Source organism: Charadrius vociferus, unplaced genomic scaffold (assembly GCF_000708025.1).
Source record: "Charadrius vociferus isolate BGI_N301 unplaced genomic scaffold, ASM70802v2 scaffold134, whole genome shotgun sequence".
NCBI classification, from domain to species: domain Eukaryota; kingdom Metazoa; phylum Chordata; class Aves; order Charadriiformes; family Charadriidae; genus Charadrius; species Charadrius vociferus.
The window spans coordinates 3904099-3918440 of record NW_009648333.1 but is presented as its reverse complement, the minus strand read 5'-3'; the positions used below and the strand labels follow the sequence as shown (position 1 = coordinate 3918440).

At 36.5% G+C, this 14342-nt stretch overlaps 1 protein-coding gene across 1 annotated transcript in view; it reads left to right on the top strand.

The window, feature by feature from the left end:
• The window catches only part of FRYL (FRY-like), a 142903-nt gene that overhangs the window by 46517 nt on the left and 82044 nt on the right, over positions 1–14342 (top strand). The window contains exons 3-9 of the mRNA XM_009884974.1: positions 1654–1707; positions 6151–6290; positions 6741–6837; positions 9273–9352; positions 9853–9933; positions 10408–10576; positions 11584–11676. Coding sequence (XP_009883276.1) covers positions 1654–1707; positions 6151–6290; positions 6741–6837; positions 9273–9352; positions 9853–9933; positions 10408–10576; positions 11584–11676 — 714 coding nt within the window. The remainder of the gene's footprint in view (positions 1–1653; positions 1708–6150; positions 6291–6740; positions 6838–9272; positions 9353–9852; positions 9934–10407; positions 10577–11583; positions 11677–14342) is intronic.

Here is a 14342-nt window from a genome sequence, read left to right as displayed (position 1 = left end):
TGAAAATGGGCTGACTTCTGAATTGGTGCCTATATTATTTCAAGTTGTACTTTCAGAGTAGGCAAATGCTTTTTGCCTGGGCAATGTTGCATTCATGTTTTCAGAGGCTGTAATAGTTGCAGAGATTGTGTCCTTCTGAACACCGAATACAGCTGCGCTCATAGCAGAAAATGCCATAAATTGCCTTGTATTTTCAAGATTATGATTAGGACAAGCAAAAATAAGCTGCCAGTTCGAATCTTGGACTTGGTACGTGAATCCCTAATTTGTATCTGTTTAACATATAGCCTATTGCAGCCTTTAAGTGTTAAATGCCAAGCAACTTTGACTTCTTATTTTTGCCAACACCCTGGCAGCGCCGGTGTTGTCTCTCACTAAACTACTTTGTGTGAACTGAGGCACAACCTGTTGAGAGCAGTACTGGTTACTAGTATCGCTGGCACCTCCTTTTACATCCCAGACCAGGCAAGTTAACAGCTCTTCCAGCTTACCACTTGACCTAACTTGCTCCATAAAAGCTCTTTGTTTGCTTACTGCAATGTAATGGGAGCTATTAACCCCTTACCTTGAGTACTTTTTCTACTTTGCTCTTCAAAGGTAACATTTTTAATTCATTTATAATAAAGTGAAATATAGTTTAAAAGTTATTTAAGTAGCAAGAAATGCTAATCGCACCTTTATATATCTTACTGTTTTGTAGTATGCCCTTAAAGCTGTTACTGTGGCACTTGGCTTATTGTAAATCATTGACCCTCAGAGCCAGTACACGGCACTTAGTCTTTTTGTCTTTTTTTCTCCCCCCCCTTCCCCTTTTCTCCTAGAAAGTAAATTCCAGGATAGCAACAGACTGTAAAAGTTGTATTTGTTGTAACTGTATAATTTTGTACTCTCCACAGTGACTAATAAGAATTACTATTACATTACTATTATGGTTCAAGAGTGTTTTGTTTTTTTAATGTTTTAATTCTCACTAAATTATTTTGTCAGGAATGTAATTTAATTCTACTTTTAACAGAACAGTATGTATTATGGTACTGGTAGCAAGGAAATATTGTAATAATTAAATTCTAGTAATACTGCATCTTTTCTATACCTAACAGAGTTATTTCAAATGTAAAGCAAGTTATTGTTGCCATTCTCCTTTTCCTGGACTAGCTTTTCTAGCTATTTTTCATCGCAGTTCAGGGAAAGCGCAGATTGGAAACGCATTGAACAATTGTCTCTGCCTTTGTGAAGGCATTTTAAAATTCATTCTTGTCGCTTACAATAACTGCCTTATATGAACATGAATATGCTTGTTAATTCAGATGGGAACGGCTTTCCTTCTAAGTTAGACTTGGCACCCACCACCAGCTCTCTCTGTTAAGCCCACTGCTGTAGGCCCTGCTGTTTGGGAGAGCGGTTTGATGTTTTCTGTTTGTCAGTCTTTAACACTATTACTATTAAGCTGCCAAATTCATTTTAGATCTGTATTCTTCTAATTTGTGAGCATACTTCACATCTTCAGAAACAGTTCTAGCTGATAAATAATGCAAATATTCACATTAAAAGTTATTTCTTTGTTCTGTAATATAACTGAGAAAGGAGGAATCTTTCTTTAATAAGTCAGTTGCATTGTGAAATTCATCTTTCATATCTTTTTTTTTTTAACAGGAAAAGCTCTTGTCCAGATCTCTTCAAAGAGGTGAAGATCTTCAGTTTGATCAGGTAGGAGACATGTAATTGAAGGCAGTTTTTATTGGATTAAGGTGGTCTCTGTTTTTGCAGAATAGTGGTTCTACTGTTGTAATGATTTAGATCGTCCACGTCTGAAACAGCATCAGAAGATTTAGACCTTGAATGTTAGTTAGACTGTTTTCCGTTGTAGAATATGATAGTAAGAAACTACTAGAATAGATTAATTATTTGAAGGTGGCAGTGAAAGTTGCTGTAGGAAAGATGCTGAAATATGTTAGGGGAGAGGAAAAACTTAAGTTCTTTCTGTTCCTGTTAATAGGCTTTGTGTAACATCAGCCTACATCACTTACTGTTTCAGTATTAGAGATTCTGCTTTTATAGTGTTAATTTCAGTAACAGGCCCTTTTACTGAGGGCTCTTTGATTTTATAGCAGAAGGCATAAGGTAGATTCAAAATGTTACTTTGTCCTTTGCTGAGTACATAGTTGAGGCTATTCTGTTTCACTTACTATAAGCGAACTGTACCTGGAATAACTATCTGCTCAATTTTTTTTCATGTTTATTATCTTTATTTCTAATCCTTTCATAGTATAGGCGTGTTTTTGTCCCGTAACTACTTCCTAGCAATGGAGAGGCAGCATTCAGGTGAAGCCCCATTAATTGCTGTTCCTACTCTTAACTGTTACTGAATAGCGTCTTACGGTATGAAGTTTAGTGTTCTGTCCGTATCTTCTGTAACTGGATTTTTGTTCCAAGTGTTCTGTTATTCCTCAGATACACGTATTAGACAATGCAGTGAAATCTGTGGACCTGCCCCTACTTTTCACTGAAGAGCCATCTGTGCATCTCTCTTCCCTCCTCCCCAAAGAGAAACAAATTAATAGCATGTATAATTTTCATTTCAAAGAAAACCAAAAACAAAACCACCACCAACCCCCTCACATAGTCTTGTAAGGCTGTTCATCTCCTAAATCAAAGTTTACTCATAAGCAAGCAAAATGGGGGTGGTGGTGGTGGTGGTGTAAATTCTTTGGTGGATACAGTATTTTGTTTTAAAGCTGAGTGAAACCTAAATAATTTGCATGATAGGGATGATCTAAGGAAATCTGTAAATCAGTAATACTACTAATTTTTCTAACGACTCTACCCCCAATCCTACCTCCACATTTTTCCTCAGTTAAAGATGTTTTTTATACATCGCTAATAGTCATGTATTAAACTATGTATAGGTTCTAAAAATATGCTGAGTGAAGAAAAGTAAAAAATAAAGCATATAACATTTGAAATCTTGTAATATAGAAATAAGCTCATTTTCCTGAAAATGCAGTACTTTAATTTGTTTTGTTTGTGGGTCTATATATGTGTGTGTGTGAGTTCTTATTTTGTTATTTGTGGTCTACTTTGGGTTCATTGAGATCTGAATTTTAATGGTACTGAATAACTACTTTAGAGAGTCAGAGCGGAATGGCTCCCTTGTGGCGACAGGGATTGTGAATTTTGAACATTGTTTGGCAGAAGGAATTAAGATCACTTCTCTCTGTTCATTGCTGGGTATATCAAACCCGTATTAAGATCAATTCTCCAGCAGTGCAGAAGATTGCAGAGTAAAAACAGATTGGCAAAGTATGGAAGAGAGGAGGATGCAGAGTGCGCAGCCACAGCGTCCAGCAGAGAAGCCAGAGCTGTTGCTGGCCAACCTTGTTCACCCAGAGATCTTTACAGACTTAGGAATTCGAGTCTAGACAGTGACTTTACTGATAACGTGTCTAAGCTAGTAAATGTTGTACTTTGGGAATAAAAAGGATGGGATTGAAACATAAAAGGGACTCTGGGGAGTAAGAAGATATCTAGTTAACGCTCATTATCTCAGCTCAGTAAGCGATGAGAAGAGGGATGGAGGGGGAAGGTGTGTAGTATTGCCTGTCCCTATCATGAAAAAGAGAAGTAGCTGTTTAATGGGATTGTAAGTTGTTTATGTTGTAAGCATAACCAGACCAAGAGGGCTGCTATTAGATCCGCGTGTGCAAAATCAATAGTTTTTAATTTTCAGATAGTACAACTCTTTTATTTGTTCTTGAGGTTTTGATTGGAACAAAAATGTAAAATTAGCTAAAAAAGATGAAACTGCGGAAAATGAGAAGGAATTTTTCTGTTGATACAATTCTAAACTGTTAAAATTTTAGTACCAGTGCTTTCCCTTTATCATTCCCAGCACATCAAGAAGCTACTGGAGAGGAATTTTTTTATAGAGCATATATTGCATTTCTTAAAATATTTTTGCTTGTACAGCTTGAAACTGAAATAGCTTGTATTTTTCTCCTTTGGTTTGTTGTAGGAATCATACTTGGCAATTTCCTACTCTTGTCCTAAGGCACCAAAACTTTATGATCACGCAGAAGCCTATCTTGGCCATCTCGGTGCCTGAAAGCAGATGTGTCTCTGGGGTTCAGGCTTGTTCATGATTAGGCACAACTTAAGCAATGTGTTCAGAATCAGGATTGCGGCCATAGCTGGAATTTGGGCTCTAGCACAATTTTGCATCTCTCTCTCTCTCCTTACCTGTCAAGTGTACTGTTGGGTATGTGAAGTGCAGCAATTAACAATCTGTTACAGCCTTTAAGACTGGAGCACTCGTTGCTGTTCCATTCCAAGGGGTGCAAGTACACGTCATGACTGGTGCAGCCCTGTCCTCTTGGGCATTGCAGGATCTCTCGTTGGATTGCTGCTTTCAACCTAGTCATCATTTAATGCTAAAATGAAAAGGGTTTTCTTATAATTTTCGAAATTAGTATCCAAGCAGTATGGTAATGATTCTAAGTAAAAAGAATAAGCATATAGCTCTTGTTCTGCTTAGCGGCTATGTAATATGAGCAAAGGTTTCGTCTTCCTGATAATTCCAATGCTTTTTAATTAGAATGCAAAGGGTGCAAAACTTGACAGGAAAGAAATAATTATAGTGTGAAACTAATTTTTCATTTCAAGAGGAAAATGCTTTATAATATCCATAGTTTCTGAGTTTAGCACTTTACTGGTGTGTATTTACCGGGTATTTATTTTGTATGGATATCAGTGCACAAGGAACTGGCTTACAGCATGAGTGGTTTCCAAAACAAGTCATAAAGATTTCTATGTATTTTAGTATAAGAATGAAGGTATTCTCAAAATTTAGCCTTTGTTCTGAGATGAAAGGCATTATAGCAAGCTTTTACAGAGTTTTTCTAGCTTTCTTAATGAAACCTAGCTCCTGTTTGGATTTGCAATGTATGTAGTTTGTATTGTATACTGGGATTCAAATTTTTATGAATTTACAGAATAAGAATATGCTTTTACTTACTTTGAGGAAGTTTATCCACTTGTTTATATAATTAAAGGATTTTTCAGAGAGTCAAGAATACTACTTAATTCTTGTGACTTGAATAGCTGACTCCTTAACAAGCTGAGTTAAGTATTCAGATGGTTGAAAGAGATCTTCCTGAGGTTTCCACGTGGTTAACCTGTCCTTATCCCTTCCCCAAACCTGAAAAACCAAGATGCTCCAAATGAGGACAAAGAAATCGATGTTATCTTTGTTTTTCCAGAATAGTGAATAATAGATAAGCTATAGCATGAGGATGGCGTCCGTTGAAACCTCTTATTTGAAAAATGCAAGAGTTAATTAATGTATGGCATCAGTGAGACACGTGTTAACTCTCCTTTTCCAGCCTGTGCCTTGGGGATGAGCTTGCTCCCTGCTGCCTCCGGTCAGGGAGTTTATAGCTGCTTTCTGCTGTCTTTCTCCAGGCATTCTTCTCCTCCCCAAGCCTGGGCACTGATGAGTTCTGTTAAAGTTAATGGAAGCCTAGAAGAGAATTTGAGTTTCATACCATGTTAAAGTCATCTTTCTATAATGGTTTCTATTGCCACTGTTTCACTGATAAGTTTGCAACCCGTATGGGTTTTCTGAAAGAGAGCGGTACATTGGGGGAGTTATGCTGAAAGTAAATATAGCTTGAGAGCTAGACCAGTCGAATATATTAAAAGTACAGTAGAATATCTAAAAGGCTCTTATTTTTGTTTGTATAATAACCAAAGAAGCATGTTTTTGAAGGTTACGTACTTGCTCCTTTTAGGAGGGTCAGCTCTTATCTGTCATTTGTAATGTAAAGGTATGTGTACTTGAGAGATACATATGGCAACATTCAGGGACATCCTAAAATCTCTGCTGCTTTCTCAATGGTTTTATATGGGTTATCTTTATAAATTTAGGATTCTGTGACCCCTGTGACCTTTAGAACACTCTGCTTAAATTTACCATAATATTTGACTTAGTGTGTAATATTTACAGTAATTGTCGTAGGTGAGAACGACACAGAAAGTTGCCACTTTGCAAAATTACGGTTTTTAACATTGAAAACCAATTTGAAAGAATCATTACAATTCTAGGATTTTTAGATTGCTTTATCATGCTAAACTATTTTTCTTACTTTTTTTCAGTTGATAAGCTCTATGAGCTCAGTAGCAGAGCACTGTCTCCCCTCCTTATTACGCACCTTGTTTGACTGGTACAGGCGTCAAAATGGAACAGACGATGAATCTTATGAATATAGACCTCGATCTAGCACAAAATCAAAGGGGTAAGAGTTTTCCTTGCAAAAGCCTGTTTGATTTTTGTGTGCTTTCTTGTAAGAAAATGTGTGGTTTGTACTTTTTTGACAAGTATTTTGTATTTGGATTTGTCAATGCCTAAATCTGTGTAGAAAGAGCATGGGCTTCTTTGAGGTACTGGATTTAACTTGCATAGATGGTATGCATGAAGTGACTTGATTTTGGTGTTGGTATACAAAAGGAAGTTCGATGCTGATAATTCCAAGCTAGTTTGTCCCTGTTCTAATTGTTTTGGTTGTTGGCAGGTCCATTCAGGAGGGGGGGCAAGATGTTAGTGCTGCACCAAACCCCCAAAGTCTTTCTAACCATCCATTTTAGATACGTGTGCAACAATGATGGCATGAAAGCCATGTGCACCCCTTCTGTGTAATATTTGTGGTGTTGTGAATAATACATGTATTCTTGGTCTCTTATTTCAGGGATGACCAACAACGTGAAAGAGATTATCTACTTGAAAGGAGGGACTTAGCTGTAGATTTCATTTTTTGTTTAGTTTTAATAGAGGTTCTAAAACAGGTAAGCTCTTTTGGTTTGGCAAACTTCTTTTAATCTTTTGCTTCTAAAGTCAGTTTTGATCATCTCCTTTACATTTTTATATTAAAAACTGGAGCATATATATGATGAACATGTGCAAGGCTACAATTGTACATAAAGTTATATAAAGCCTTTGGCCCCTTCTGTCTTTTCTTTACATGCCTGCATTATCTCAGTTCACATGTCTTGGATCCACTAAGTCAAAGCTTCTGATGTACTGCAAAAAGCAAAACTGTAAAAAATATAACTTTTTATTTATGTTGAGTACCTTTTGTCTGCATAAATAGTTTTGAAATACAATGTGAAATGATTGAACAACAAGATTAAGATGTCACTTTTTTAAAAAATTAGAAAGGGTCTGTAATTTTGCTTGGCTTTATTTTAGTGCTAGATGATGTCACACAATTTCTGTTAAGATAAAATTTGCATCAGTGAATGGACAAGAGGATAGAGTTTGTCTTCAAGTAGCAGCGTTTTTTTCTTGTGTTTTTTTGAGAGGAGAAAAGCATTACTATAAGAAAGGGTTTGAAACATAAAGCAGACGAACAAATTTCGCATTTCAAATACCTAAGTAGTTTGTCTTATGTATAGATACATGAAAATTAAATGGCTTTCTGTACTATGTAAAGCAAGGACTGTGGTTTAGTTTGCAAGTAATTTGTTGGAGATTTATGTTTGTGTGTGTGGCATGTTTGTGATACAGGGAAGAAATGAAAAAAGTGAAACGAGGGCTGCCTGTCCTTCTCCGAGAAACCTACCAGTCATCCAAAGTGATATTTTTATGCTGCATGCACAGAGATTCAGAAAACAGTATTAAAACCATCAAATTGTTATGTATTAGTGTTTTGCAGAAAATCTTTAGTTCATCCTCTCTCCCTGCCTAAATTTTCTATCAGTGCAAAAGAAAAAGGGAAACAGACTAGGTTGTTTAGGATTGCAGGGTTGTGTGGGTAGCTTCTGTATTTTGAAGTGGTACTAGTTTTTCTGTTGAGTTTTACATGTTGTCAGTGAGAGGTGCCAAAGTTTTGGTCTCGCAGAGAGCCTGTGCTGACTCCTGTAATGCTCGGGGAGCCTCTCACGCTTCTGCTCCAGACAAGATAGGTATTTTTCTAATAAGGATATTTTCCTCTGCTAAAGACCTGCAATGGGCCACTAAACACAGATACACCACTTACTACAATCCTTCGGTCAATTTAATATTAAAAATTATCTAAAGGAGGGTTTGTATGTTCTGCCTGTAATATGAATCTGCAATTAGACAGTCAAACAAAGCACAGAAAGGATGGATTTTTATCAATAAACATATTTACATTCACATTACATATATCTGCCTGTCTTCCTGGAAGTCCTGTCGTTTAATTCTTATAAACTGGTTTTAGAGGGTGCAATGGGTATGATCCAGCCCTTTCTGTAATATGCACATAGCAAATGAGAGAGGGTGACAGACATGACCTGTGTAGGAACAAAAATCTTTTGCTTAAATGACTACATATTCCTCATTGTATGAATATGCATGTAAATAGCCGGTTCCAGTAACTGGAACTTCTTGGACAAATAGCTTTCTTGATGCAGAAGAGTATGAAATTCTCAAGCAGTAAGTGCTTCATTTTCTGTAGACAAGACAGTAATATTTTCTTTAATATTTATTCTATTTTTAATTTTAATAATTGTTTAATAGTGAAAATCTTTATCACTCTTAAGCAGTAAAGTTTAGTAGGGTTATTCTAGTCCCTACCTAAATTGCTTTGAAATTTTAAAGATACTGTGACTTCATAATTATATATAGTGCAATTCTTAAAGAATACATTTTACTTTTAAGCAAATGTTTTCTTTTAAACCCGAGAAAAGTGGTTATGTCAAAGAGAACCTCAGTAAAAATCACCTTCTAATCAATGCTTGGTTTTAGTTTCTCACCAAATTGTTACTTACTGCTAGGAAGATTTTTATATGTTTTGGCTGCTTTCACTTGCAGAAAATCTAAAATGGAGATGGTCATCTCTTCTGCATTCTTTTTTGGATTTGTCTTCCTTTATATTGAGACAAATTGCATTGTGAGGTTCAATCTGTAATAGTAATGGCACACAAGGTAGAAAGTGTGGAAAGTTGCATAGGAACCTACTCTGATAAATTTTGATGACAAATTCAAAGTGTTTACATTACTGTTGTTTATCCTATTATGAATTTAATCCCTAAAAGCCACTATGCAAAATAATTTGAGAATGTCAATACAGGTTGTGTAAACGTTCATATATTTCAGAATTAACTTGATATTGTATGCCAACAAAGGTTGTGTCCTTTGATACTAGTTGGAGAGATTTCTACAGGGCATCTCCCAGTACTGTGTGTGTACTTCATACGTACATACGTGTATATATAGATGCATAGTTACATACATATAAATGATATCTGCATTTCAGATACCTGTTCATCCAGTGCCAGATCCTTTAGTACATGAAGTCCTAAACTTGGCTTTTAAGCACTTTAAACATAAGGAAGGGTAAGTTTCACTTGTGTACTTTAAAATAGGTGGTATGTATTACCAGCCTGTGCTTGATTGTTGTGATTGTTCTCCCTTGCCTCACATGTAACATGTTGGTGATAATACTGTAAACAAACACTGTTTGGTATCTTTAAACTGAAAACAGATCTTGAAAGAATACAGCTGTGTTCAATATAATGGTGAGTTCATTTTGCTTAGAATGTACAGAATGGTTTGCATAGCCAGCCAGAATAAGAAAAGACCAAGTTTGGATAACTATAGTAAACTTCCTGTGCAGAATGTATCTTTTATGTCCGCTCAATGAAACTATATCACTTTAAATGTCACCCATGCATTTTATGTTTGACTGTCATTGCTTTTATGGTAATAATCCACCTTGCTACCTTGCTATGGAGCAAACTTGTTGTTTGTAATTGAGAACACGCCTGGGGTTTAGAAGAACAAAATTGTATTTAACACCCCCACCCCCCACCCCTTGCTTTTTTTTTTCTCTTTAGGTATTCAGGAACCAACACTGGGAATGTGCATATTATTGCAGACTTATATGCAGAAGTGACAGGGGTTCTTGCTCAATCAAAGTAAGTTCAGTCTCTGACTCTTCTTGCGTTAGGGGAAAAATTACTCTAGACTTAAAGACGATTCAATATAGTAGTGTTATTAATGACCCCAGTAACTAATCCCATAAGTGTCAAGCGTAGTCAGGTATAGTCTGGTGTGTCTGTCTCATGTTCCAGCACAATAAATTTGAACAAATCAAGAAATAATTTTTAGTACAATACGGAATTGCTTTGCTGTTAGCTTGTAGGTGCAGGGAGAGAAGGCCTGGTATCAGTCAACAGCTGTTGTTCAGTTAATGAGTATATTCTAATGTGCTGATCCTCATAGGCACTCTTAAATGCCTAGATTTTAAGTATTGGAATTCATCTTGCTTGTGTTTCCTTTACTGTAGGTGCTGATATCATTAACAGACAAAAGAAATCAGTTCAAAATTAAAGACATCATATAAAAGTAACTAAGAATGCAAATAATTGCCATCTATATCCCTTGTTCAGGTTTCAAGCTGTTAGGAAGAAGTTTGTCACTGAATTAAAGGAACTGCGACAAAAAGAACAGAGTCCTCATGTAGTACAAAGTATCATCAGTTTGATTATGGGAATGAAGTTTTTTCGAGTAAAGATGTATCCTGTGGAAGATTTTGAAGCATCATTTCAGTTCATGCAGGTAAATTAATATTTCAGAAAACTGAAATGAGCGTAATTTTGATTAAGTGATAAAGCTACAACGATGCTTACTGTGATCAGTCACTCACGCTACTTGGTGCTGTCCTTCATCCTTTTCTGTTTAGTTCATAAATTCTCAGAGATATGAATCATGTTTCTCTGCAGTTTGTGAGTACATAATGAGAACGCATTTTCAGTCGTCTCGGTAATGTGGCAAACCTGTAATACCTCAGTTTATTCAAGGCTAAATGAAAATGGGTAGCAATCAAATAATTTTCATTCTTTATGAAAGCAGGGAGTTAAAGAAAAGAAGTTACTTGATACATTTTTTTTAACAACTGAGATGCTAAGAAACACTTATTTAAAAAACACTTCAGTTAATTTTCAGAGACTTAAAATCTCTGTTTGCTTCTCTTGATTGTGGATTAAAAATTGTCCAAATGAATAACTGGCCCATTATATTGCAACTTGGTCAAAAATTTTATTAGAGCTATTTAACAGCCATTGACATTGATCTCAATCCTGAAAAAACTAACATACACCTGAGTGCTTTAGATTGTGGTCGGTTTGGTATAGCGGAGTGTGCAAACGTGTATGGATTATTTATGTCTGTCTAAAAGTTCCTGTGCATCAAAGTCATCTTGAAAATGACAATGAGTATATAAAAATCAAAATATTATTTTCTAATAATTTTAAGAGATAAGCATTAATTTTTAAAACTTCAGAATAATCTGAGGAAAAATGTGCATTTTCATATTCTGAGTAGAAAGGAAATAGCTAACTGGTATTACAAATGTTCTTTCAATTTTTAATTATTGGGGAAACAGGTTTTAAAGTTTCTAATGTTTTATAAAGTTGATGTTGTCAAGGAACATAAGACTAAGTTAAACACAGTTGCGCGTTTTAAATTCAAACTGTCAATTAATGTGATACTGCTAAGTGGGTTTTATGGCATAGTGACATTTGTCTTCTTTTTTCTAAATATTTTTCTAATGCTTCCTTATGAAGGAATGTGCTCAATACTTCCTGGAAGTGAAAGATAAAGATATAAAACATGCACTTGCTGGTTTGTTTGTGGAAATTCTCATCCCTGTGGCTGCTGTAAGTATTTTTTTTTTCCCTTGCTGTTCCCCTCACTTTCCATTGGGCTCTCATTGTTAAAATTGCTTCCTTTAATCCTCACAATATTACGTTTTTATGGATTCAAAAAGATCATTAAGGGAATTAAAAGCACCTACATAATCTTTTAAAGGGAAGTGTGTCAGTGTGATTTGTGTATTAGCTAGTTTCCAGTCTTTTTTCAGAACTTCTTAAAATTGTCTGTTTTCTAGACCCTTTTATCACCAGAGCACTGTGTAATCTTATAATTGCTCTACAAATTTGAAATTTCCTTGGTTTAATACTTAACTCAAGGGTCCCATTGACTTTTCTTTATTAGCTGGAACCTATTAAGTTCTTTCTAGAATTAAGGGACATATGTAACATTTTTACAGTCCAATAGGGAGAGTGTGGACTGCTATGCAAGAAGGAAGAATGTAGCTTTTGGCTAATTAAATGAAAATAGTTCATAGAGTTGAGTTGTCCACTCGATGTAATCCTTTAGGTGGAAGAGCAGTCAGTCATCTCCTTTATGTGTTTTAAATCTAAAGCCAGAAATTTTACTCAGCAGCCACGAACAAGAAAAAAAAACTCGCTATCATCACAGCGTTGGATGTACAGTGCCTGTCACGCTGCTTGTGAGAATGCTTTTGGTCAGGACAGGTTCTCCCCCTTCCTCCCAGGCCGCTTCGCTCAGTTGTGTAAAGCTTGGTCAGCAGGTCAACCAGAAGTTACGGCAGCTCAGTATACCTCAAGATGACCATTTACGACAAGCTCAGAAAGTTTCGTTGTAGTAAGATGGATAATTGCTGTGACTGTTGTCTAAAATGATAGTTGTATTAGACCACAGTTTGTTCGGCGTGCTGTCACAAAAAATGGCCGGTCATGGCTCCCTATAACAACCAATCACAGGGGTATATCTTGCTATATATGGAGAAGTGGGGCGTGTAGATGCTGTTTTGTAGAATAGGATCTACGAAGACTAGCACGCTGGGTGAGGATCCTGTCTAAGCAAGCTCATAGGAAAAAAAGATAAATCTCTCTGAACTCTGCATCCTCTTTCAAATGGTCTGCCTTGCCTTCAGCTGTGGAGGAGTGCTTCTCTCCCTTCACTGGTCTCAACCTTGGGTTTGGTCTATTTTGTTGTTGGTTGGTTGTTTTTTTTTTAATTAGAAAGGAGGTAGTCTTTCATCTTAAGGCATGACCATGAAGAGGTGGTGTTAGTAGCAGCTGCTTATTGATTAAAGTCTTGATCTTACCTGGACATACTTACACTCTTCTAGAGAAAAATTTCTTGTCCTTTTAAAAAGTGAACACATTTGTTGTTTTGAACTCTGTAGTTGCTCAGCAGTGGGAGTGGGAGTGCATAGTGAAAGTACTTATCATTTAGCTAAACATGAATATTAGTTTGCAAAATCATCATTTAAATGTAGTGAAAACTGCACGTACAGTAATGAGGCAGAAGCAGCCTTTGGGAATTGTGACTATCCGGCAGTAACCACGGAGGCACGCACACCGGCGGTGCAGAGCGCATGTGGTGTTTTATGGATGGCTTCCTACAAGCATAGCCTGAATCAGCGCTTTAAACTCTTGGTGAGGGAGGCTTGATCTTTCCTTCTGACTCACAGAGTATCTAATCATTTCATACAAATGGAGCTTCTGAAATAGAAGTGGAGAGCCCCATCCCAGATTGAGACGCAGTCGAGAGGGTTAGTCATCCTCTTGGAAGATGCGAGATGCAAGTTTGAATCTTTTTGAAGCAGATAAAGGAACTGAATCTAGATTCTTCCGTATCTTGGATACAGAAAATTGCTTAAGTGAGGAAGCTATTGCGTTTCAGCATTGTGGCTTCTTTACTGTCATTCTCTTGCTTAGTCATTCAGGCGTTTTTAAAAATATGACCTGATTTGGACCCTGCAGGTATGACGGATGACAGCGTATTTTACAGCGGGGAAGTTAAGGCAGGTCTGTAAGCCCAAGGTTATATCCCAGAGCAACAATGTGGTGCTGGCAACAACTGACTCATTTCTTGTGTGGAGCTAGTGGGGTACTGATCAATTTACAGCTTAAGAATAGCGGAAGAGAAATAATTTGAGGATATGTAGGAAGTGATTTAAAACATAACTGCTTTCTCAGTTCTTTGGTTTTGGATTTGTATTCATTAACGAGATATTGTACGCTATTTTTTATGCTTCCCCATCATGAATATTTTCACAATGTTCTTAGCAAGGTGGACATGACGTATCTTTTAATAAACTTGAGGAATAAAAAATAACAAAATATTACCTTATATTATAGGGAAATTAGAAGTATAGAGGATGTCTTCCAGAAAAGCCAATCCTCCTCTCCAACACCCCCCACACCCCCGAGTTTGATAAATAAAGCAGAAACACAGTATAAAACAGTAGGTTGAGAATAATGTTTGCATGGATCATCATGGGGATCCAGCGAGAAGCCTAAGAGACTAGCAGAGGTTTTGATAAAGAAGGTAGCTGCCGCGTTTGCGGAAGGAAGGCTATTCCGCGTGCAAGTACAGAGCGGGTAAAAAAGGTGTAGGGCTCCTTGTATCTGTTTCATTAATTCTGAAAGCTGAACAAAGACAATTTACAAAGTTGGTTAGCTGGTAATGCTGTGTATCATTTCCAAAGTTTTCAGTTTTCAGCACTGGA